General features: G+C 36.0%; 1 protein-coding gene across 1 annotated transcript in view; it reads left to right on the top strand.

Moving 5' to 3' along the window:
• Positions 1 to 20,108, top strand: part of HIKESHI (Hikeshi, heat shock protein nuclear import factor) — a 33,231-nt gene extending 13,123 nt beyond the window's left edge. The window contains exons 3-5 of the mRNA XM_005699441.1: positions 12,539 to 12,690; positions 18,666 to 18,784; positions 19,760 to 20,108. Of these exons, the coding sequence (XP_005699498.1) occupies positions 12,539 to 12,690; positions 18,666 to 18,784; positions 19,760 to 19,814 (326 nt within the window). The 3' untranslated portion in view covers positions 19,815 to 20,108. The remainder of the gene's footprint in view (positions 1 to 12,538; positions 12,691 to 18,665; positions 18,785 to 19,759) is intronic.

Below are 23,760 nucleotides of genomic sequence, written 5' to 3'. Positions count from 1 at the left end.
CCTGGGTGGGGAAGAGCCCCTGGAGGAGTCCATGGCAACCCTCTCCAGTATTCTTGCCTGGAGAATCCCATAGACAGAGGAGCTTGGTGGGCTACAGTCCATGGGGTTGCAAAGAGTCAGACATGACTGAGCATGCATGCGATATTGCCTTGTCTGGATGTACTGTAGTTTATCGTTTCACCTACTGAATGTTATTTTGATTGCTTTCAAATTTGGGCTGTTAGGAATAAAGCTACTGTAAATATTCATGTGTAGATTTTTGTGTATATAGACATTTTCCACTCCTTTGAATACTAAGACGCATGAATGCTGGATATTATGGTAAGAGTGTTTGATTTTATGAGAAACTGCCACATGCTCTTCCTCGTGGCTGTACTAGTTTTCATTTCCACCAGCATTTCCACCAGCAGTATGAGTTCCTGTTGCTCCACCTACTTGCAAGCATTTGGTGGTGTCATATGATTGGTTTTTGTTTATTGACTTTGAATACTGAAGGATGAAGGAAAGGGTAGCACGTTGAGTATCTTGCTAAAATCCCTTTATTAATAGTTGTGGTTGTTTCCTAAAATTTTCAATATAGATAATCGTAACATCAATGAAAAAGACTTTTTACTGCTTTCTAACTTTTATGCCTTTTACTTTCTTTTTATTGGCTATTACATTGTCTAGTCCTTTAAACACCATATTGAATAGGAGCAGTAAGAGGGCAGTGGAGCAAGAAAAAGAAAAGCCATAACTCTCTTCTCTATTTTTCCTCCCACTGTTTTATGAGTGTCCAAGATTGATAAAGAATCGATCCTCTAATCAGTATGAAATACCCTGTCTCTCTGGTAATGCTTCTTAAAAAGACTTCTTAAAGTAATGTCTTAATGTCTGCTTTGTCAAAAATTTGTATAGTTTCTCCAGCTTTTTTATGATTAGTGTTCACATGCTCTGTTTTTCTGTATTTTTATCTTTGACATAAATCTTTGTCTCTTGTAAATAGTATATAGTTAGGTGTGGTTGTTTTTTAACCTCTTGCTATCTCTGCCTTTTAAATAAGGTGGTTAGACCATTAGTACTTAATGTTACTGATTATGGTTAGGTTTAAATTTTTATCTGCTAGTTGTTTTTCCTCCTTTTTTGGGAAGGAGGTCTTTTGGATTGAGTATTTTTAAAATTCATATTTCTTCCACTAATTTTTGTTTATACCTTTGTATTTTTTCAGTGGTTCCTCTAGGAATTATGATACGTGTTGTTAACTTTTTACACTGTACCATGAATTAATACTGACAAAATAAAATCTGTATTTGACAACTCTGAACCTGAATTTGGTCATTTTTTTAGGGTGTCATCTCCACTTTTCCTTGCTATGTTAGCCTACTTAGTGAAATTCTGAATATGACAACAAAAACTTTATGGCAAAAATCACATTTTGGGAAAAGCAAAATCACATTTTGGTAATTTATTTTAAATTAAGGATATTTACCTCCATTCTCATAATCTTCATACTGAAGTTCACCATTGCAACTCTTAGTACCATGTGAGAGACTCAGATATGGATAATAGGAAGCCAAAAGATCTATTATAAATACTCTACATTATATTTTTTCCCAAAATTCAGAATTTTCACATCCTTAGAGTTGAATACAGAGACAAAGGATTATCTGCTCACCTTTGCTCTGGACTGAATCTGGTCCAGAGAAGCATTTCATGGTTGGGTCCAGGTTGTACTGGCGATTTTCTCACTGGGCTGCATCTCTGATTTTCTTAATGAGGTTTTTTGGGAGATGGACTACTTTGTCATGTGTGTCCATCTCATTGACCCAAAAGGTATCTGTAATTAGAATTAGAAATTTACTTTCCATATACATGTAAGTATTTATAGTTGTACAGTATAATGATGATCAGATCTCACAGTACTTTTTGAATACTTTTTACATTACTTTTGGAAGGTTTTTCTTAAAATGTCTTATATGAGTTCTGAAGTTGGTATCTAGCCTTAGTAGCGTTTATTAAACTGTAAGATGCACCAAAAAACTCAGCATTCATATAGTAGTCGAGTGCTGGTGTTCACTTGTAGTAAACATCTGTTAAAACTTGTAATATATGAATAATGAAATGCCGTGTAATATTGACTTTAAGAAGTTTTGATTCATGCTATATAAAGAACATGAGTACACTATCTTTTAAGACTTAAAATCTTAGTTCTGAACTTGGAAAGTGGAAAATATGTAACTGAAAAATTTTATATTATGCATATTTATGTGTTTATATGCATATGTCTGTCAAATATTTGTAGAGTTCATATACTATTTGAAGAGTTTGTTTAAGCCACATCTACATATTCTTTCATACACATACTTAAGTTCAACTTAAAACCTTCCTTTTTTCTGTAGGTTAACTATTTTAAAGTGTTTCAAGATACAATGAGGAAGTGGCTCAGTGCCTCAGTCAGGGAGAATCCCAGTGACATCTGCAGTGGAGAATTATGTGGAGAATGGGAAGCAGAAGAGGCCAAGATTGGAAGAGCAGGTGGGGAGCAGGACACTAGGTCAGACAGAATAAGAACACTGACGTGGAGCTTAAATGTTTTATATTGTGTCTTTAGCACTTTAATATGTGATTGTACTTAATAGAATAAGAAATTGCTGATTAACTCACCTGTGCTATAAAGAGGAATTATATATTTATGTGAATAAAATAGAGTAATGAAGGTGGTACAGCTTTTTAGAATACTCTGATGAGAGAGAAGGCTGGTGTTTTGAGTTTCATGCACCTCAACTAGGCACCTTATGATGGGGCTTTACCTTTTTTCTTTTTTGTCTAGGGCCCTGCTGTGAGATAGTGTTTGGAATGAAATTCTGGAAGTATCATTTCTGATACTTAAAAGCATTTTTTTGCGGTAGGGATTTTTAAAATTTATTTTTAATTGGAGTATGATTGCTTTACAATGTTTTGTTGGTTTGTGCCATTCATCAACACGAATCAGCCATAGGTATTTCCAGTAAGAGATTGAAAGCAACTATATTTTGAAATAATTTCAAAATTAGAGAAAAATTGTAAGAATAGTGTAAAGAATTTTTTACATTCTTCTTCTGTATTCATTTGGGCTTCCCTGGTGGTTCAGGCAGTAAAGATCTGCCTGCAGTATAGGAGACTTGGTTTTGATCCTGCGTTGGGAAGATTCCCTGGAGAAGGAAACAACTACCAGCTCTAATATTCTGGCCTGGAGAATTCCATGGACAGAGTAGCCATATTCATTAATTTTGTTACATTTTATTTATGATTCTCTGGATATTTTTTCCCTGAAAATTTTGAAAATGTTATAGATATCATACCCCTTTACTCCTAAATACATCAGCATATGTTTCCTAGAGCAAGGATATTCTTTTATAATCACAGTATAATGATCAAATTCAGCAAATTTAACATTAATACAGTACTCTTGTCTGTATTCTGCATTAAAGTTTTGCCAGTTTTCCCAGTAATGCCTTTTATAGCACTTTCCTCCTTCCTCTATCTAGGGTTCAGTCAGTGTTGTGCAGTCCATTTAATTGTCACACTTCTACACTGTTGCTCAGCCTTTGTCTTTCATGAAATTAGGCTTAGCACCTAAGAATATCCATGAAAAAAGGCTGAGCACCAAAGAATTTTCAAGGAATGTTAAAATTAGAGTTTTTTAAAATCATTTGACTTTATTTTTTATAGTTCTCTTTTGGAGCTTGCTGCCGCATTTTAATGTTACCGCTTTGGCTTCTTGCATCTAGCTCAGTTGCCAAGAAGAAACGTTTAAACTGATTCTAGTTTTCATTTTAAAATTGGATTGAAAATTGGATTAGAAAGGACAACTCTGCCCCGCCCCCTCAAGATACCACTGCTAAGCTGCTAAGTTGCTTCAGTCGTGTCCAACTCTGTGCAAACCCAGAGACGACAGCCCACCAGGCTCTGCCATCCCTGGGATTCTCCAGGCAAGAGCACTGGAGTGGGTTACCATTACCTTCTCCAATGCATGAAAGTGAAAAAAGAAAGTGAAGTCGCTCAGTCATGTCCGACTCTTGGTGACCTCATGGACCGCAGCCTGCCAGGCTCCTCTGTCCATGGGATTTTCCAGGCAAGAGTACTGGAATGGGTTGCCATTGCCTTCTCTGCAATGATACCACTAGGATCAGTCTGTTCATAAGTAGTGGAACTAGAGCCAGAATGGGAACCTTTTTTTCTTGACTAGCTATCTTGAATGCTTACTGTAAAGTAAGTAATGAGTAAAAGTCAGTATAGAGTTCATATTGCAGAATTTGGTATAAACAGGATAATTAACAGAAATAAGCATCAGCCTTGGAGCTTACTAGACCTCTTTGAATCCCAGTGCATTACTAGCTGGGTAGTCTTGACCAGGTTCTTTAACCTTAGAGGAGAATTCAGGTAAAATGGGGATAATAATACCTACAGTGCATGTGTTTTGGGCAACATTAGAGATAATGCATAATAGTGCCTGTCTGGCACATAGTTGGTGCTCAAGAAATGATTATTATGTTTTTATTATGTTATAGAAAGACAGCTCTAGGAGGTATCTTAAAAGTCACCCAGATAATGAAACCTGTTCAGAAAGGTTAAGTAATTGTGACTGCTTTATGAGAATGAAAGTGCCTTGAGAGTAGGGAATGTTGTATCTTTTACCTTATGTTCTTCTGAGTGTGTAGAGCACAGAGATGGACTTTAGATACTTGGTAGATAGTGATTGTTTAAATACATTTCGGACATCCAGATTCTAGACATACTTCAATGTCAGGTAAATTAACATTTTTATCTGATTTAAGAGATTTATTGCTGATAAACCTTTGGAAGTCACATAGCTCTTAAAATATGCATTCAGGAAAAATGGTATTTCAGGCTTGTCAAGCTATCCATAGAAATGAAGCAGAAGTTTTAGGAATATATATTTGTGATTTCTAAATATTTATATTCGATACTAAGAGGATTTTCAACAAGCATAATTAGGCTGTTTTTCTGTAGCTTTTTAGTATATGTCAGATTTCAAATGTCACTTCATAGTTAATTGCTTATTTCTGCCATAACAGTTTTCTTCAGTCCTCATCTCTTTGCACACCAAAAATACCTTAACCACTGGACTCACTTTTAGTTTCTTTTAGGGGACACTTGTAACTCTTAGATGGATATTTCATGAGTTTTATTTTTTTGTAGAGGTCTTTTGAAGAACAGAGAAAGCGTTTATTTTACTTAATCTGTTTTTTAAGTTCATTCTATCTTACAGTTACCATATGGGTCCATTGGATCATTTTATAAATCTCATATGCATTTGGAGATATTACTGATCTTATTTTGTCTATATTTTGAAACATTTTGCTGTTTCATCCAAGGAATTCATTATTCGTTAGTTATTCTCAACTATGGGGGAGAAAAGGCTGAAATGATAATAAAAAGGAAGAACGGTGGAATTTCTTGAAGCTGAGGTTAGCAAACATTTTTGTAAAGCTTAAAATAGTATATATTCTTAAGATACTATCTAGAAGTAGATAGTATATAGAAAAAGCTGAAATGATAATAAAAAGGAAGAATGGTGGAATTTCTTGAAGCTGAGGTTGGCAAACATTTTTGTAAAGCTTAAGATAGTATATATTCTAGATTGTGCGCTACAGATGGTCACTGTGACATATTCTTTAAACAGCCCTTTAAACATGTAAAAACTCCTCCACGTCCGGAGCTTGCATCAGGTGATGGGCTGGGCTTGCATGTGTGCCTTACTTTGCTAGTGCAGTACCCCTGAGTCAGCCTCCGTGTCGTATTGTCCAAAGAATTACGTCATCTTTCATGAAGTATGAACCGAGACTGGAGATACCATCTTCATTGTCTGCTTTCTGCTTTTATTGGACAGAATTAGGAATTAGTAATTTTTTATGTTTTTAATGGCAAAGAGAAGAAAATTGACAGGAACAAATTTTACATTTATTGCATGAATTGGAAAATAAATACAAAGAGGCAAATAGCAGCACTCTAGACTCTTATGATGGTGGTGCGGTTGATCATATAAGTAAAATCTCAGGGCTGAATCTTCTTAAATAAAAGAATGATGATCTCAGTGAATTTTCTTAACTAAAAAATTGATGGTTGAACAGTATATTTCTAAGGACCAAAAGAAAATATGGTATTCTTACTCATTCAGTCATTCAGCAAGGAGGAATTAATCATGTAGTATTTTGTGACAAAACCTTGGACGTGTGGTTGAAGGATATGTGCTGGTTCTTTCATCTCTTACCTTTGTGCTCCAAATTTGACTGAATACAGCTTGTAAGTGGACATTGCACCTGCTTTGGTTATGTTAATCACTTTGATGTTTGAGTTCCACACAAGTTACGTGAGAAAAACGTTCTTGACTATATTTTTGCATGTGATTCTCTACTGAGACATATGAAAATGTTCTGTTCTTAAACAAATTGTGCCAAGCGATGAAATGTGGATACTGTATAATAATGTGGAACGGAAGAGATTGTGGGGCAAGTGAAATGAACCACCACCAAGCACATCAAAGACCTACCTTCATCCAAAGGAGGTGATGTTGTATATATGGTGGGATTGGAATGGAGTCCTCTATTACGAGCTTCTTCAGAAGAACCAAACGATTAATTCCAATGAGTACTGCTCCCAGTTAGAACAACTGAAAACAACACTGGATGGAAAGTGTATGGAATCTGTCAACAGAAGATGCATAATCTTCCATCAGGATAATAAGACCTCATTTTTTTTGTTGACCAGGCAAAAACTATTACAGCTTGGCTAGGAAGTTCTGGTTTATCCACCGTGCTCACAGACATTGTAGATTTCCATTTATTTCTATCTTTACAAAATTCTCTTAATGGAAAAAATTGCAGTCCCCTGAAAGACTGTAAAAGGCATCTGGCATAGTTCCTTGCTCAAAAAGATAAAAAATTTCAGGAAGATGGAATTATGAAGTTGCCTGAAAAATGGTGGAAGGTAGTGGGACAAAACAGTGAATACATGGTTCAGTAAAGTTCTTGGTGAAAATGAAAAATATATCTATGTTTACTTAAAAATCTAAAGGAATTTTTTTGCCAACGCAATGCAAAGATGATGAGAAGGTAATAAATGTAGAAATGAAAAGTTAATTGGATTGATTATTTTAGATGTTCATAAATCTAAAAATGACAGTGATTCGAAAATTAAAAATCAGAGAAGGTAGCCGTTCTTCAACACTTTATGAGCCATTAAAAATTTCAAGTATTGCACTTTGACAGCACAACTACTAGAAGAAGGACCAGAAGTAATGATGAGCGTGAACCTAACAGAGATGTGTTTAAAGTCAGGAGTCAGGTTTATAAAATGGATAGATTCCACATTTATTAGTGACGCTTGATGAACAGTTGTATTCAGAGAATGTGGCTCATTTTGTTTTATTGTAACTTAAATACCAGGCACATGTGGGAAATCTAGAGTGTGTATTTGAGTTTGCTGTGCTTTGTTACTCATTGAAAATTCCAATAAAGTTGTTTTTTTACTCTCTCTTCTTCCAAACATTTTTTTGTGAAATGACCTAAAATGTATATATATTTTAAAAGAGTCAATTAGACCCAGATAGTAAATGATGATGACTGCTTTTCCTTGTATACTAACAATAAAACACTAGTTTCCTATATGATTTCTCCTCTTGAGTTATGCCTTGTTAGTTAGATTAGTGAGGAGGAATACTTTGAGAAACAGCCTTAAAAGATTTGCTGCTGCTTTTACTGTTGGAATGTTACTGAGGACTTTATACAGTGTATTTCTTTTTTTTTTTGAAGACCAGATGTTTTACTTTCCCTGCTGTTTTTGCCTAATTTTTTATTATAAGACTCAGTGTCACTGATCGTGTTTTTCTTTTGACTTTGGCTGTCATGAATTCATATACAGAATTAAGCACTCACTGTTAGTTTGTATTTTATGTTCCAGTGTTTCTTCCCAGTATTTTATTTTATGGTTTGCAAACAAGAACTTTTTTACTTGGAGGGTATCAACTACTGTGTCAAAACCTGTTTTGAGAATAAAATTGACTAAAGGAATGGCTTAATTGCACAGTAGATTTCTTTGAAAATATTGATTAAAGATTATTGAAGACTTGGAGTTTTATTTTTCCCCCTTACATTGTCTTGGTTCCAGAGAGCTTTAAAATGAAAAAGTCAGAATATTTCCTTAGCCCCAGTTTTTACAGTGGATCGTAGACAGCTTTACCTAGGACCCCACTCATTCACCGAGAGCTTGTATATGATAAAAGATGGAGATTAGCGATGACAAGGCTTTCTGCTTGGGCACATCACTCCCTGGGTGATTATAACTAAGGCAAGTTTATTGAGTCATTTTCCTGAGCCTGATACACAGACAAATAGCAGTGCATTTTCTGGACTTAGCATGATTCTTAGCTTAAAACAGTTAAAATGATGGAGAAAGGGATTCCAAAATTATCCCTCCATAAAAGCAACAACACCAATAACAACAAAAAACTGGCAGAAGCTGTCAGAATCAACTTTTTCAGGCCCCTGGAAACTAACCAAAGACTTGTCACAACCAGAGGGACGTTTATTAAGAAAGAACACCAAATCTCTGTGAGAACAGTGAGCTTTGTGGTGTTTTAATCCACCCTGATCTCAACCCTTTTTCCTCTGCCCAGTGGAAGCCTTGAAAGTAACAGACCATGTTCTTGGTATTGATACTGATACCAGAAGGAGCAGAATGGACGTCATTCACAATTAATTGTAATTATTTAGTTATGTGATTCTTTGAAAGACAGAATCAAAAGATTTGCCTTTATGTCATTTAACTGGGAACTCTTCCACTGCTAAAGTGACTTCTTGCAAGGGTTTGTCAAAAATGTTTACAGGTAAATATAATATTTGCATATATATTACAAATATTTACAGGTCATTGATGCCTGAAGAAGTGTCAACAGTTGGGGCAAACATCAGACTAACTAAGAAGTTTGGAAGGGAAGGCTGTGAATAAGATACTTAGGAAACAAGGGCTTTAAAATTCTCTGACCTAGGAATTCCTAGGAATCTAAATGACCACATGGGTGTCCAGGGTTGTGCACATGCTTGGGAAAGATCTAAGAAGGTCCTAAGGTCTCACTGCTGGCCGACCTTGAAGGCATGAGTTTTGAAGCCATATCGCAACACATGGAGCACACCTGCAAAACAATGGGAGAATTTGGTTCCAGGCTTCTAAGGCAATCTCTCTCCATTCACTAGCTGATCATTAAGCTAATAGGGGACTTTAGTAGTCACAATGATAAAAGAATAAAGACTTTATAGTATTAGTTCAGAAAAATCATTAAACAAGAAAACAGCTACAACAAACAGTGGCAATAAACCTTAAGAAGGGATGAAACATCTAATTGCTGGAGTTGTCAATTATTCAATATCTAGTTTTCAAAAAAGCTATGAAGCATGCAAGAAGCAAGCCCCTTTCACAGAAAAAATGACTAGAAACTACCTAGGAAGTAAGAGACATTGGACGTAATAGTCAAAGACTTTAAGGAAACTTCTCAGACATGCTCAGAGAGCTAAAGGAAATCAGGAGAATGATATATCATCAAACAGAAAAAAGAAGTAAAAATCGAAAAAAAATTTAAAGGAAGTAAAATAAACTATGGAGTGGAAAAGTACAGTAATGCAAGTGAAAAATTGAGGGTTTTAGTAGCAGATTTGAGTAGGCCCCCTAAAGTCAGTGAATTTGAAAAGAGGTAAAATATCAGGTTTGAAGAGCTGAAGAATGAAAAATGAGCAGAGCTTTAGAGACCCATGAGACACCGTCAAGCATGTCAGTGTTGGGAGTCCCAGAGGAGGAGGAGAGAGAGAAGGGGTGGAAAAAATATTTGAAGAAATACTGCTCTAAGACAAATTTGATGAAAACTTTAATCTACACTTAAGTAGCTCAACAAACTCAAGTAGGCTTAGCTTTAGGACATGTTAAACTGACCAGAGAAGCAACTCATCATGTATAAGGGTCCTTAATAAGTTACAGCTGATTTCTCATCAGAAACATTGAGTCCAGAGGCAGTAGGCTGACATATTACAAGTACTGAAAAAACATCAATCGAGAATTCTGTAGCCATCAGAAATGAAAGCAAAATAAAGATATTCCCAGATAAACAGAAATTGAGAGAATCATGACTAGAGGACTAACCCTACAGGAAGTGCTAAAGGGGGTCCTTCAAGCTGAAATGAGACCTGAGACGTAAATCAGATACATGTTAAGTAAAAACACAGGTAAAGGTAACTACACAGATAATTGTAAAAGTCAGTATTAATACATTGTAACTCTGCTCTTCCTATTTGATATAAAAGACAATGACATAAAACACTGTCTGCTTACTGATCTAGTGGGCTCCTCTGGTAGCTCAGTGGTAAAGAACCTGCCTGCCAGTGCAGGAGAATGCAGATTAAATGCATGGGTTGAGAAGATCCCCTGGAGAAGGAAAGGACAACCTACTCCAGTGTTCTTGCCTGGGAAATCTCATGGGCAGAGGAGCCTGATGGGCTGTAGTCCATGGGGTCACAAAAGAGCTGGACATGACTTAACAACTAACAACACCACAACATAGTCATACTATCTATGAAGGTGTAGTTAGTGACAATAAACAACATAAGGAAGAGAAGCAGTTACATAGGAGCAGAGTTTTTGTGTACTGAATTTTGTATACTGAAATTAAACTTTTGTATACTGAAATTTAAATTTTGTATACTGAAATTGATACTAATCCAAATTGGAGTTGTTATAAATTAAGATGTTGTAATTGTAGTGCAGTCATTTAAAGAATATAATAAAAATTATGATAAAGACGTTAAAATGGTATACTAGCAAGTATCTATTTAACAGAATTCAACTCTCCAATTAAAAGGCAGATTTGCAGAATGGATTAAAAGGCATGATTCAACTATTGATTCAGAGAGAGAAGTGTTGGAAGTAAAGGATGAAAAAATATATATGCAAACTGAAATCAAAAAGGGTCAGTCTTTCAAAAAGATGTAACAGTTGCAAACTTGTGTGCACCTAAAACAGCCTTGGAATACATAAGTCAGGTATTGACAGAGTGGAAAAGAGAAATAATCAGTTCAGCAGTAATTGAGAACATTAGTACCTTACTTTAAATATGGACGGAACAGCAAGATCATCAAAGAAATAGAAGACTTGAACAACACTGTAAACTTCATTAGATGTAGTAGAACATTCTGTTCAATAGCAGCAGAATAGGCATTCTTCTCAAGTGCCCATGGAACATTTCCTTGACACATCAGGCCACAAAACAAATCTTAGTATATTTTAAAAGATTGCAGAGTATGTTCTCAGACCGCATTGATAGAAATAACAGAAGTCAACCTGGAAAATGTACAAATATGAGGAAATTAAATAAAATACTGAAAATATCATAAACCAGTTGCATTTAGTGAAGTGTGTGTATGTATTTTTAAAGCACAGAAACAAAATGGTTGCAAGTTTTTGTATTCATATACCTGAAAATTTAAGAAGAGATTTGATACTTTAAGTGAGGGTTCTGGTTATTAGGAATGCATGTTGTCCCAGATTTTCATTCTGTAGTATTAGTTTAGACATTTTATAGTCCCATTAAAAGAGCAGATAAACCACTAATCTGTTCATTGTATTTTTTTCTTCTCTATGATCGTTTTATATGGATTAATAAAACTGACCTATATTTTTTCATGTTTAAGTTAGCTGACACTTAGAGGATCAGGTATATCAAATACACATACAATTTATGATATATATATATTTATAAATGATATATTGTGAAGTGGAAAATTATTATTTTCTGAATAAGTTGCAAATTTCTTTATTGCCTATTTGATAATCTTCAGGTGTTGAGTGGCGTGAGTCATGACATGTAGGAAAATATGCCATGTCATTGTTGATAATGGCAATTGAGAGCTCTTTCTTTGTATACTCAGAAAATATTAAAACTAATTCTAAAAATCTTTAAAGATATCCTTTCATCACAGCATTGAGAATCTTTTATCTAATTCTCATTTACTTTTGTCTTACTCTCTTAATTTCCATTTCTAGCTGTAATAATTTTATAAGTTTTTAGAAAAATAACAGCTATTTTTCCGGTGGGGAAAATTTCAGTTTTCTTAATATGGTAAGAACTAGGCTTTTGGGCTTCCCTGGTGGCTTGGATGGTAAAGAATTTGCCTGCAGTGTAGGAGACCCAGGTTCTATCCCTAGGTGGAGAAGATCCCTTGAAGGAGGGCATGGCAACCCATTCTAGTATTCTTGCCTGGAGAATCCCATGGACAGAGGAACCTGGTGTTGGTCTACGATCCATGGGGTTACAAAGAGTTGGGCACAACAACTAACACACACACACTCACAAACACACAGAGGCATCCTTTTACATTTATCTGAGAAAAGACAAACTTTCACGTGACAGAACTTCTTAGTGCATATAAATCAGCAGTTCTTCACATCTTTAGGAAGAAGTTTATATACATATAAGTTAAGTTTGAAACGTGTGGCACATGTTAATTTCTTTCAGGAGAAGGAAGCCAACACCCGTTTGGAACCATGAATATTGTCCGAACTCCATCTGTTGCTCAGATTGGGATTTCAGTGGAATTGTTGGACAGTCTGGCTCAGCAGACTCCTGTGGGTAATGCTGCTGTGTCCTCAGTTGACTCATTCACTCAGGTAATGGAATGCACCTTTCATTTTCTAAAATAGTTTACAAATCATATTATATACTTCATAAAACAGCCTGTGGTAGAATTCATGTAAAAATGAAGGTGAACACATATAACATAAGTTACTGGCTTCCATGGATATTTTCAGTTTGTCTCCCTTCTATATAGGTATTTTAAAATTCATAAGTGCTTTGATAATACTTAGTTTTTACAGTGATAAAATAGCTCAGTGATTTTTTTAAATGAGTTTAAATATTAACTTTTCCCCCTGTTTCGTCTCACAATTAATATGCATAGCTGTGGGTATACAGTTGTGAACCTTATAATAAGCAAGATTCTGGTCCTCATGTTGCTTAAAATCACATTATTTCATAACGGTTGACTTTTAATCTATAAGGCAAAGGCCTGAAGGGGAGAATGATTGAGGCAGAGTTATAGCTAATACAAAGTCCCAGTGGTAGAAGTCTGTTATGTTTGAAAAATAAAGTGAAACTTTGTGGCTGGAGTAGAGTGAGCAAGGGGGAGAAATGGGAGATTAAATTGGAGATTATGGGGAAACTGCTCCCCCAGAATGAGATTCCATATATGAAATCTCATTGGCTTTTGTAGGGACTTCGGCTTAAGTTCTTTTTGGAGGACAATACATAAAGGTTTGAGCAGGGGAGTGATATGATCTAACTTACATTTTTAAAGGATCACTTTTGCATCTTTGGCGAGAAACTGTAATGAGGCAAAGATGGAAGGAGAAAGAGCGGTTAGGAGTCTCTTGTGAAAATCTTGGTGAGAGTTTAATGAAGGAGTACAAATGGAGGTGGTGAAAAGTAGTTGATATCTCTTATGGAGATAATTTGAGTATGGGGCCAATTCTGTCTCACAGTGTGAATCACATGTAAAGTCTGAGATAGAGACATCAACTATGGCTCTAAGGATGCTGGTTCCAGGAGCTGGAACACAGGAATGTTGTGCAAAGAACTAGTATGGGCTGGGAGTGGAATCAGGAGCTGAGTTTTAGTTATACTGTGTTTGGGATGCCTATTAGATAGCTGGAGGTGGCAGGTTCATGAGAGAGAAAAATTGGGGTGCCCTCAGTATAGAGGTGGTATTTAAAGTTGTAGAGGAAATGTGATCACTGAGAAATAACTATAAACAGAAAAATTGGCCAGTGATGGAGCTTGAGCCATTTCAAAGTTGAGATGCTTAAGAGATAAGGAGGAATAAAAGGAAAGGAACACCCAAAGTAGGAGGAGACCCCCCCCCCCAAAATGGTATTTTGGAAGAGAAGTACTTTTTTTTTTTTACCTCTTTAAATTATTAAGATATGATAGCACATTTACAGGAGATTTGGAAAATACAAATAACAAAGTTATATATATTTCCACTATATATTACAATTATTTTTTTTTAAGTAGATAAAAGATTTTTAGTTGGGGTTTCAATATCAAACTCAAAACTTAATAGAATGAATATACAGAGAAGTAGAAGGATTTAGTAGACCTGAAAAACACGATGAACCGACTCAACATAAGATGTATACAATTTTCAAGACTGGTTTTTAAGAAGGAAGAGGTGATCAGTAGTATTGACTACTTAGGGATCAAGTAAATGAAGGCTAAGAATTAACTATTGGACTTGGCAAGGTAGAAGTCATTAAAGACTTTGACAAGAATTCACAGAGATGGTAAGGGAGTTTGGAGTGAGGTTGAGTGACTTGGAGAAGAGGAAATGGAGAGAGTGACCATAGAGGACTCTTGGTGAATGTTGTTACAAAGGACAGCAGATGGGTGGTCTGGTTGCTTGAGGGCTGTGGGGACAAGGAAATTTTTTTTTTTCTGTTTTTAATAGGAGGTACTATATCATGTTTGACAGCAGTAAAGCATTTGTGAGGGAAAAATTGATGATGCAGGAGAGTGGGGAGACTTGTGAAAGTGGTATCCTTGAGTAGGAAGTAGACTGTACTAGGAAGTAATGGAAAGGATAACGGGCAATGTTTACAGTATGAACAGAGAGATGCAACAGGTTAGTAAACAAGCTGAAGAGAACTTGTGCAGGTTCTCTCTCGATTCCTTCTCTAGTGAAATAGGAAGCAAGATCATCAGCTAAGATTGAGGGGGAAGGAAATACCAGAAATGTAAACCAGGGGCTTCCCTGGTGGCTCAGATGGTGAAAAATCCACCTGCAATGTTGGAGACCTGGCTGCAATCCTTGGGTTGGGAAGATCCCCTGGAGGAGGGCATGGAGACCCACTCCAGTACAGTCTAAACCAAAAGGATTGCTAAATAAGTCCTCTAGGAGAGGAGGAGCATGAATGGACTAGGGAAACCTCTGGGCTTGCTGGACAGCATACTTTTAAGAACTGTGGCTCTGAATTTAAGAGCCAACTTGTCATACACTCTCTGGAGAATGGGCCAAATTAAGAATGACAGAGTCTGGGTTTTGAAATTTTTGTCTGTAATTTAAAAATAAACTGTGCTGAAAAAAGCAAGTTACGAAGCAATACTCAACAGTTATTCCATATAGATTGTATGTGAAAAATGTCTGGAAAATACATGCCAAAGTGATGTTATCCCTGGAGAGGGGTAGGAAGACATTTTAACTCTGTAATAAATTATTTGACCTTTTAATTAAACATATGTATTTTTTATGAAATATTTTAATATTCAGAAAAGTATATCCCACAGATATTTATTTTGTACATTTTGTGTGCCAGGCATTTTTAAAGAACAAATCAAATAGATAAAAACAGGTATCAAAATAAAATAGTACCTGACCTTGTAGGGCTCTCTTTATAGTGGGGCATATTTGAAGACTTCCGTGTATCTTCCTGGGCTTCCCTAATGGCTCAAAAGGTAAAGAATCTGCCTGCAATGCAGCAGACCCAGGTTCTTTACCTGGGTTGGGAAGATCCCCTGGAGATGGAAATGGCAACCCACTCCAGTATTCTTGCCTGGGAAATCCAGTGGACAGAGGAGCCTGGCGTGCTACAGTCCATGGGATCACAGTCCAACTCGACTAAGCGCTCACACATGCACACAGTCTTCCACTTAGATTTAACTGTTACATTTTGCTATATTTTATACTAGTTAAAAAGTTATATAAAGTGTTATAATCCACTGCTCTCTGCTTCTCTTTTTCTCTGTCCAAGTAACTACTCTTCTAACTTTATGTATCCTATGTATTTCAGTACTTTAAAAAATTTTGTTTTTTTTCCACAAAATATGTATAGTACAATTTGTATGTAATTTATGCCTTTAGTTGTTCTTACTTGATTTTAGTTTTTATCAGTAGCACATGATTGAAAAAATCCGTTTTACATGCAAAACAGCTGTTCTCTGTTGTACCTCTTAATATTCTGCTCTTATTCTGCTCCTCAGCAGCAGTCACTTTCAATATCCCACTTCCCCCCCCTTCTTCTTGTATTTACGTCCATGTGTCAGAAGAAACTTGTTGAGTCTTTATTGATTTATTTGTTATAGGTATTTTCCATTGACTTATAGATACATAACATGATTTAAGGGCTTCCCTGGTAGCTCAGATGGTAAAGAATCCGCCTGTAATGCGGGAGACCTGGATTTGATCCCTGGGTTGGGAAGATCCCCTGGAGAAGGGAATGGCAACCCATTCCAGTATTCTTGCCTGGAGAATCCTGGGGACAGAGGAGCCTGGTGGGGTACAGTCCGTGGGGTCACAGAGTCAGACACAACAAAGTGCTGAGGATAAGCACAAGCCCAGCATGGTTTAGCTCTCTTAATCTTCTGCTCCCCAGCATATACAGGTATCTTTTCTCCCCTCCTTTCCAATATAAATCTTCAAGATTCCAAATTTTCAGTATTATGACCTGGTAAATATTTTTCAGAGTTGAGCCATGTGTTATGAGTTTATGATTATTTCTTGTCCTATATAAGTTTTTATTTTTCTTGGTTAATAAACTCGTCATTTTTTCGTTTGCATGGATTTCTGTCTTTCCATTTCTAATAATTTATGCCCAAACTCTTCCAAATATAAATTCCCTTATCTTTATATGTATTTATAGCAATTTAAAATTTGTCTTGGAAACATTCCTCTTGGAACTCTTTATTTTAAAGCAAATACATCTTAAAATTTTTTTTTATTTGTTCATCTTGGACTGTGCAGGCTTTTCTGTAGTTGCAGCTCATGGGCTTCTTATTGTGGCGGCTTCTCTTGTTGTGGAGCACAGGCTCTAGGGCTTGTAGACTTTAGTAGTTGCAGACTGTGGGCTCATTTGTGGCGTAGTTACTCTGTGGCATGTGGCATCTTCCCGGATCAGGGATTGAACCCGTGTCTCCTGCATTGGCAGGTGGACTCTTTTTACTACTGAACCACCAGGGAAGCCCAGTCCCTCTTTTTAAATGAATTAATTTGGCTGTGTCTGGCCTTAGTTGTGGCCTGTGGGATCTTCCTTGCAACCTGTAGGATCTCCAGTTGAGACTTGCAGGCTCAGTAGTCGTGGTTCGTGGGCTTAATTGCTTCGCATTGGGATCTTAGTTTCCTGACCAGGGATTGAACCTGTGTCTCTTGCACTGCGAGGTGGATTCCTTACCACGGCCTCCAGGGAAGTCCCCACATACATTTTTTTTTTTAATTGAGTAATAGCATCTTTGTTGTATGCCATGTGTCACATGTACTTACGTTTGTTTCTAGGCTCTCCATTTTATTCCAGTTAATTTGCCTGTCCCTTTGCCAGTTATATCTGGTAGGCCAAGACCCTCCTCCTAATCATCAAAACAGGCCTGAGTATTTTTCATAATAATTTTAGCATCAGCTTGTCAAGTGCCATGAAATATCTTCTTGGAATGTAGTTGAAAATAACATTGGATTTATAGGTTTTAATGTGCCTTTATTACATTATGTCTTCCCATTCATGAACACATGGTGTCTTTCCACTCAATGTGATAAAAAAAAAAGTCCTGTCATTTGTTTTCTTTCTTGTCTGTCAATACACTCTTAAAATATTTCCCACAAATATCTTACTGTCAGCTTGTCTGAGCATTTCCCCTAGGCATCTTACAGACTTTCTGTCATGAGTTGGCTCTTCTTAAAGTTACATTTAAAAATTTTTGTTGCTTGTGTGGAGGGTTGTTATTGGTTTTTTTTCTCTTGATACTGAACTTTTAGTCCATGCTCTTACTGAACTCTCATATTGGTTCAGGTACCTTAACAGAGTCTCTTGGGTTAAATTATCTCTATATTATTAAATAAAAATCGTGTTAACATGTTTCTTCTCATGTAGAAAAGAGACAGCAAGAATCTTCATGGCTAGTTTTGAGTATCTGAGAAAGTGATGTTCGGAAGATTATTTTTGAGTGAATAAAAGGTATTATTATTGTTAGTAGTTCATTAATTTTGGGTTTAGTACTTAAACCCATTTGATGCTCAAGAAATGTAAATCCATGTGCTTCTGGCTTCTACCAAGGAGACCTGGAGGGTGTTAGTGGATTTGCCCATTTGAGGGTCAGTGAGAGCAAAGAGGCCAGGAGATAGATCATCTTTGTAATTGATGGCAAGTAACCAGTTGCTCCTTTTTTATACTTTTTAAAAATTTTTCTGGGAAGAAAAGACTTTTTAAATATGGTTAGTATTTTGAATAAGGAAGCAGGTTGATTTGACCAGGGTGGTATTTGAGGAGAGGGCAATCTCCAGAGGTGGAGATAAAAGAAGATATTTTGAAGGAAAAAAATGTTATCTTTTTTTTTTAATAAAATGAATTTGTTAGAAACTTAAAAATAGTTGAAAGTCATAGAAATTCTTTGAGATATAAAGATAGTACTAAAGGCAGATGGTTATGCTTTTGTGCCCTAGTGTCATTTTATGACTTCCCTTAGTGGTCAGCATTAGACTTAGAACTCCTAGACCTTAAACCAAGTGACTGCAACAACATTTCAAATTAAAAATATTGGAGTTTAGTATTTTTAAATATTTCAGTATTTAATACAACCCATTAATCTATTTATTATTAACTTTTAGTTCACACAAAAGATGCTGGACAACTTCTACAATTTTGCTTCATCATTTGCTGTCTCTCAGGCCCAGATGACACCAAGTCCATCTGAAATGTTCATTCCAGCAAATGTGGTTCTGAAATGGTATGGGGGATTATGTAGCTCTCATATTAAGGCTTTGAGTAACCATATATATTTTGCTTGTGAATGTATTTCTTCTTTGACGTTTAAACATTTTCTTTTATAGTGGATATCAGCCTACATTAACATTTGCATGCCATTAAATAGTATGTACTTTAGAGTTCAGATTAGGAAAAATTTCTGTCCCAAATAATATTCTGTTATATAGTAGCCATCTTGGGTTTATAAAGACAAGGAAATACAGTTGCTTATGTCTTAGGGACCACAATTAAGGTCTGTATCTTTTATATATATATATATATATATATATATATATATATATATATATATATATATATATGCACTTGAATTTTAAGTACCCTATATGAGGCTTGAAATATCAATGAAAACTTCTTTTCCTAAATTTAGGAAGTCTTGATCTAAAATAAACATGTATCAAACATCAGAGTGGTTTATACTGTACCCTGTACATGAATGATTAATAAATCTGTTTCTTCAGCTTTTCTCTGTTTCTCTTTTATAGATGTTTCTTTTCACTTTGAATATGCTGGTGTTAGGGAGGTACATAAGGAGACTGTTGAGAAGTGGTAGCATGGTGTAGCAGGGACTGGTCTGGAATGTATTAGATTTGAGCTTTGTTATCATGTAGCTACGTGACCTTGAGCAAATCACTCTGATCTATGAAATGAGGGTGAGGGAGTTAGATTTCATTTTTTCTTAGGTCATTTCCAGCTCTCAGATTTGCTGAAGATAGTAAAATATATTATGATGAGTGCTTTGTGATACAGCCAGTTAAATCACTATGCTTGCTGTCTTATACATTAATAATTAAGATCCCAAATTAACTTTTTAACTTTCTAGGTTCTTAATCTTGGCTTTTTAGAAGTAACATGTAAAGTTATTTGCTTTTTGATGAGTTATTTGTCAGGTTATGAAAGAGTAATTAAATTTCTTATAAAGATGTTTTTTCTTTTGTAGGTATGAAAACTTTCAAAGACGACTAGCACAGAACCCTCTCTTTTGGAAAACATAATTTGAATAAAATAATTTTTAATGGATTCTGAAATTTGTCATGTTTTGAAGATAATGACTATTTGAAAGCATGAAGTCAAAAGGATCAATGAAGCCTAAGTTTAAAAACTGCTTAGTGACTATGAAGTTTAATTAAGACCTTTATAAGAAATTAAAAACATTAAAAAATGAAAACATGTTCATCATTAATGACTCTTTTCCCTTAAGCTTAAAATATTCAAGAGGTAAAACAGTTTGTTTGGGCTATGATTCATGTTTTACTTAAAAATAAAGCATATTCACAATAGCGTACCAAAAGCATTGCATTTATAATCTTTCATTTATATTTACAGTGGAATTTGCTAGAATAATTAATGAAAATCAAACATATCAAAATTTGGAGATTTTTGGAAAAACATATCCATTATACATTTTTACATATGGAGAAATTATTTTCAGTTAGTAGTTCTTAAGAGTAAAAGTTTTTTCAGGGGAGTTCCCTGGCAGTTCAGTGGTTAGTACTAGGAGCATTCACTTCTCTGGCCTGGAGTTCAATCCCTGGTCTGGGAACTAAGATCCTATAAGCCTCATGGTGCAGCCAAAAAAAAGTTTTCAGTTAACAAGTTGGTTGTCACTTTTTATATCAGCAAATTCATACATTTTTAACAAAATTCCCATAATATTGTTCAGGTTAATATTGATAATGTTGTTAGGCACTTTTATATAGAATATAGGATTTATTACTTTTATGTATGAAGATAAAGCCTTTGTGTCTCATTGAGAGGAAGACCTTTGACTTATACTGGTGATTCCCATTGACCAAATACCACCAGGATCTCACCTGTCTGGTGATCTTTTTATGGAGAGAACAGTAAGTATTAACTAAATACAAACTATCCCTTGGCTTGCCAAGAGTTTATAAAGACTGTGATTGTCCATGACAGCCCTGGTTAGTGTATTTAAACTGGTTTGTTGGGCTTCCACAGCAGAGGATTAGGCAAAACTTGGATTACTTTTCTGATTGTATTGTTCTTGCTGTTGGAGTAGGTAGTCATACCCAGTTTGGGTGTAGTGTTGTTAGTTGCTCAGTTGCATCCAACTCTTTGTGACCCTGTGGACTGTAGCCTTTGTTCATGGGATTCTCCAGGCAGGAATGCTGGAGTGGGTTGCCATTTCCTTCTCCGCAGGATCTTCCCAACCCAAGGATCAAACCCAGATCTCCCACACTGCAGGCAGATTCTTTACCATCTGAGTCATCAGGGAAGCCCCAAAAGAATACTGGGGTGGGTTGCCATTTCCTCCTCCAGGAGATCTTCCCAACCTAGGGATCAAAGCTGTGTCTCTTGTGTCTCCTGCATTGGCAGGCAGATTGTTTAGCTATAAGAGGTGGGCAAAAGCCTGGTGTTGATGTTGCAATTCCTGGTGGTTACAGATAATATCAGAAATATATTATCATAACAGGAGTAAGCCAATAATTATTCCTTGAGGTAGACACATTTTTAGTGGAGCTTAGTTCCTGCACAGAAGTCTGGAAAATCTTGGAGAAAATGAGCAGTATGGTGAGAAGTTCCAACCCGGTACCCTTGGTTTAGCAGATAGTGTTGTAATGATTACAGCAGAAGTACTTTGTTGACTTGTAGTATAGTTTTTGCAATAGTGAAGATTGGGGCTAATAGTATGAGGGAAGTTCAGATTATAAGGAGCCTTTTGGAGGAAATTGATCTCAGGAGTTTAAAGGAACAGCTATTAAATCTTTCACGGTGGAATTTGACAGGTTTAGAGTCAAATTCCAAAGTAAAAAGATTTAATAACTGTTCTTTAAACTCCTGAGGAGACCAGTTTCCTCCCAAAGGTCCCTCCTGCCATGTAAGGATATATAGAGATGTCTGTGACCTGGAAGAGGGTCCTCTGCTGACCACATTGGCATATGGATCATGGACCTCTAGCCTCCAGCACAGTAAGGAACAAATTTCTGTTATGGTGTTAAGTCTGTGGTTATTTTGTTATAGCAGCTTGAAGGAACAAAGACACATTGAAACATTTTATTAATTTTTACTTACAGTTTAATATAGGAAAGCTGAACTCTTGATGTGTCAACTTTTTTAAGTTTGATTTTTAAAAAGAGCTTTTAGAATAGTTTTGAATTATTGAAAATTTGTAGAGAGTCACACAGACTTAATTTTGCCTATTACTGTTTTCTCCATAAAGCAACCCAGAGTTTAGGTAACAACAGTATTTTTATGCTTCAATATGGGAAAGGGAAAATCATAAGAGAGTTGTCAGAGGAGACAAGATACTAATGAGTTAAAAATATCCAAAGGTTTAAGACAATATCTATATTGGTTTACAGTGAAAAATAGTAATATCATTTACCATCTGTGCCCATGTATCTATTTTTTTAAATGCTTCTAAGTCACTGAATACTGGATAAAAAATTTTAAAAGATAGTAAGGAACTTTATTAGAATAGTTAGAAAATAGCAAACCCATTATTAGAATAGCAAACTCAATATTAGAATAGTTAGAAAATAGCAAACTCAAATACGTGTTTCATATTTTCATGCTTTGATGATAAGAGTGCCTGATGAACTATGGATGGAGGTTCATGATATTGTACAGGAGACAGGACCATCCCCAAGAAAAAGAAATGCAAAAAAGCAAAATGGCTGTCTAAGGAGGCCTTTCAAATAGCTGTGAAGAGAAGTGAAAAGCAAAGCAGAAAAGGAAAGATATACCCATTTGAATGCAGAGTTCCAAAGAACAGCAAGGAGAGATGATAAAAGCCTTCCTCAGCGATCAGTGCAAAGAAATAGAGGAAAACAGTAGAATGGGAAAGACTGGAGATCTCTTCAAGAAAATTAGAAATACCAAGGGAACATTTCATGCAAAGATGGGCTCAATAAAGAACAGAAATGGTATGGACCTGACAGAAACAAAAGATATTAACAAGAGGTGGCAAGAATACACAGAACTGTACAAAAAAGAGCTTCATGACCTAGATAATCACGATGGTGTGATCACTCACCTAGATCCAGACATCCTGGAATGTGAAGTCAAGTGGGCCTTAGGAAGTATCACTACAAATAAAGCTAGTAGAGGTGATGGAATTTCAGATCAGCCATTTCAAATTCTAAAAGATGATGTGAGAGTGCTGCACTCAATATGCCAGCAGATTTGGAAAACTCAGCAGTGGCCACAGGACTGGAAAAGGTCAGTTTTCATTCCAATCCCAAAGAAAGTAAATGCCAAAGAATGCTCAAACTATCATACAATTACACTCCTCTCACACGCTAGTAAAGTAATGCTCAAAATTCTCCAAGCCAGGCTTCAGCAATACGTGAACCGTGAACTTCCAGATGTTCAAGCTGGTTTTAGAAAAGGCAGAGCAACCAGAGATCAAATTGCCAACATCCACTGGATTATTGAAAAAGCAAGAGAGTTCCAGAAAAACATCTATTTCTGCTTTATTGACTATGCCAAAGCCTTTGACTATATAGATCACAATAAACTGGAAAATTCTTCAAGAGATGGGAATACCAGACCACCTGACCTGCCTCTTGAGAAATCTGTATGCAGGTCAGGAAGCAACAGTTAGAACTGGGCATGGGACAACAGACTGGTTCCAAATAGGAAAAGGAGTATGTCAAGGCTGTATATTGTCACCCTGCTTATTTAACTTCTATGCAGAGTACATCATGAGAAATGCTAGGCTGGATGAAGCACAAGCAGGAATCAAGATTGCTGGGAGAAATATCAATCACCTCAGATATGCAGATGACACCACCCTTATGGCAGAAAGTGAAGAAAAACTAAAGAGCCTCTTGAAAGTGAAAGAGGAGAGTGAAAAAGTTGGCTTAAAGCTCAACATTCAGAAAACTAAGCTCATGGCATCTGGTCCCATCACTTCATGGGAAATAGATGGGGAAACAGTGCCTGACTGTATTTTTTGGGCTCCAAAATCACTGCAGA

Source organism: Capra hircus, chromosome 29 (genome assembly GCF_001704415.2).
Source record: "Capra hircus breed San Clemente chromosome 29, ASM170441v1, whole genome shotgun sequence".
Taxonomy (NCBI): Eukaryota; Metazoa; Chordata; class Mammalia; order Artiodactyla; family Bovidae; genus Capra; species Capra hircus.
The sequence above is the reverse complement of the archived record's forward strand: the minus strand, read 5'-3'. Positions and strand labels throughout refer to the sequence as shown.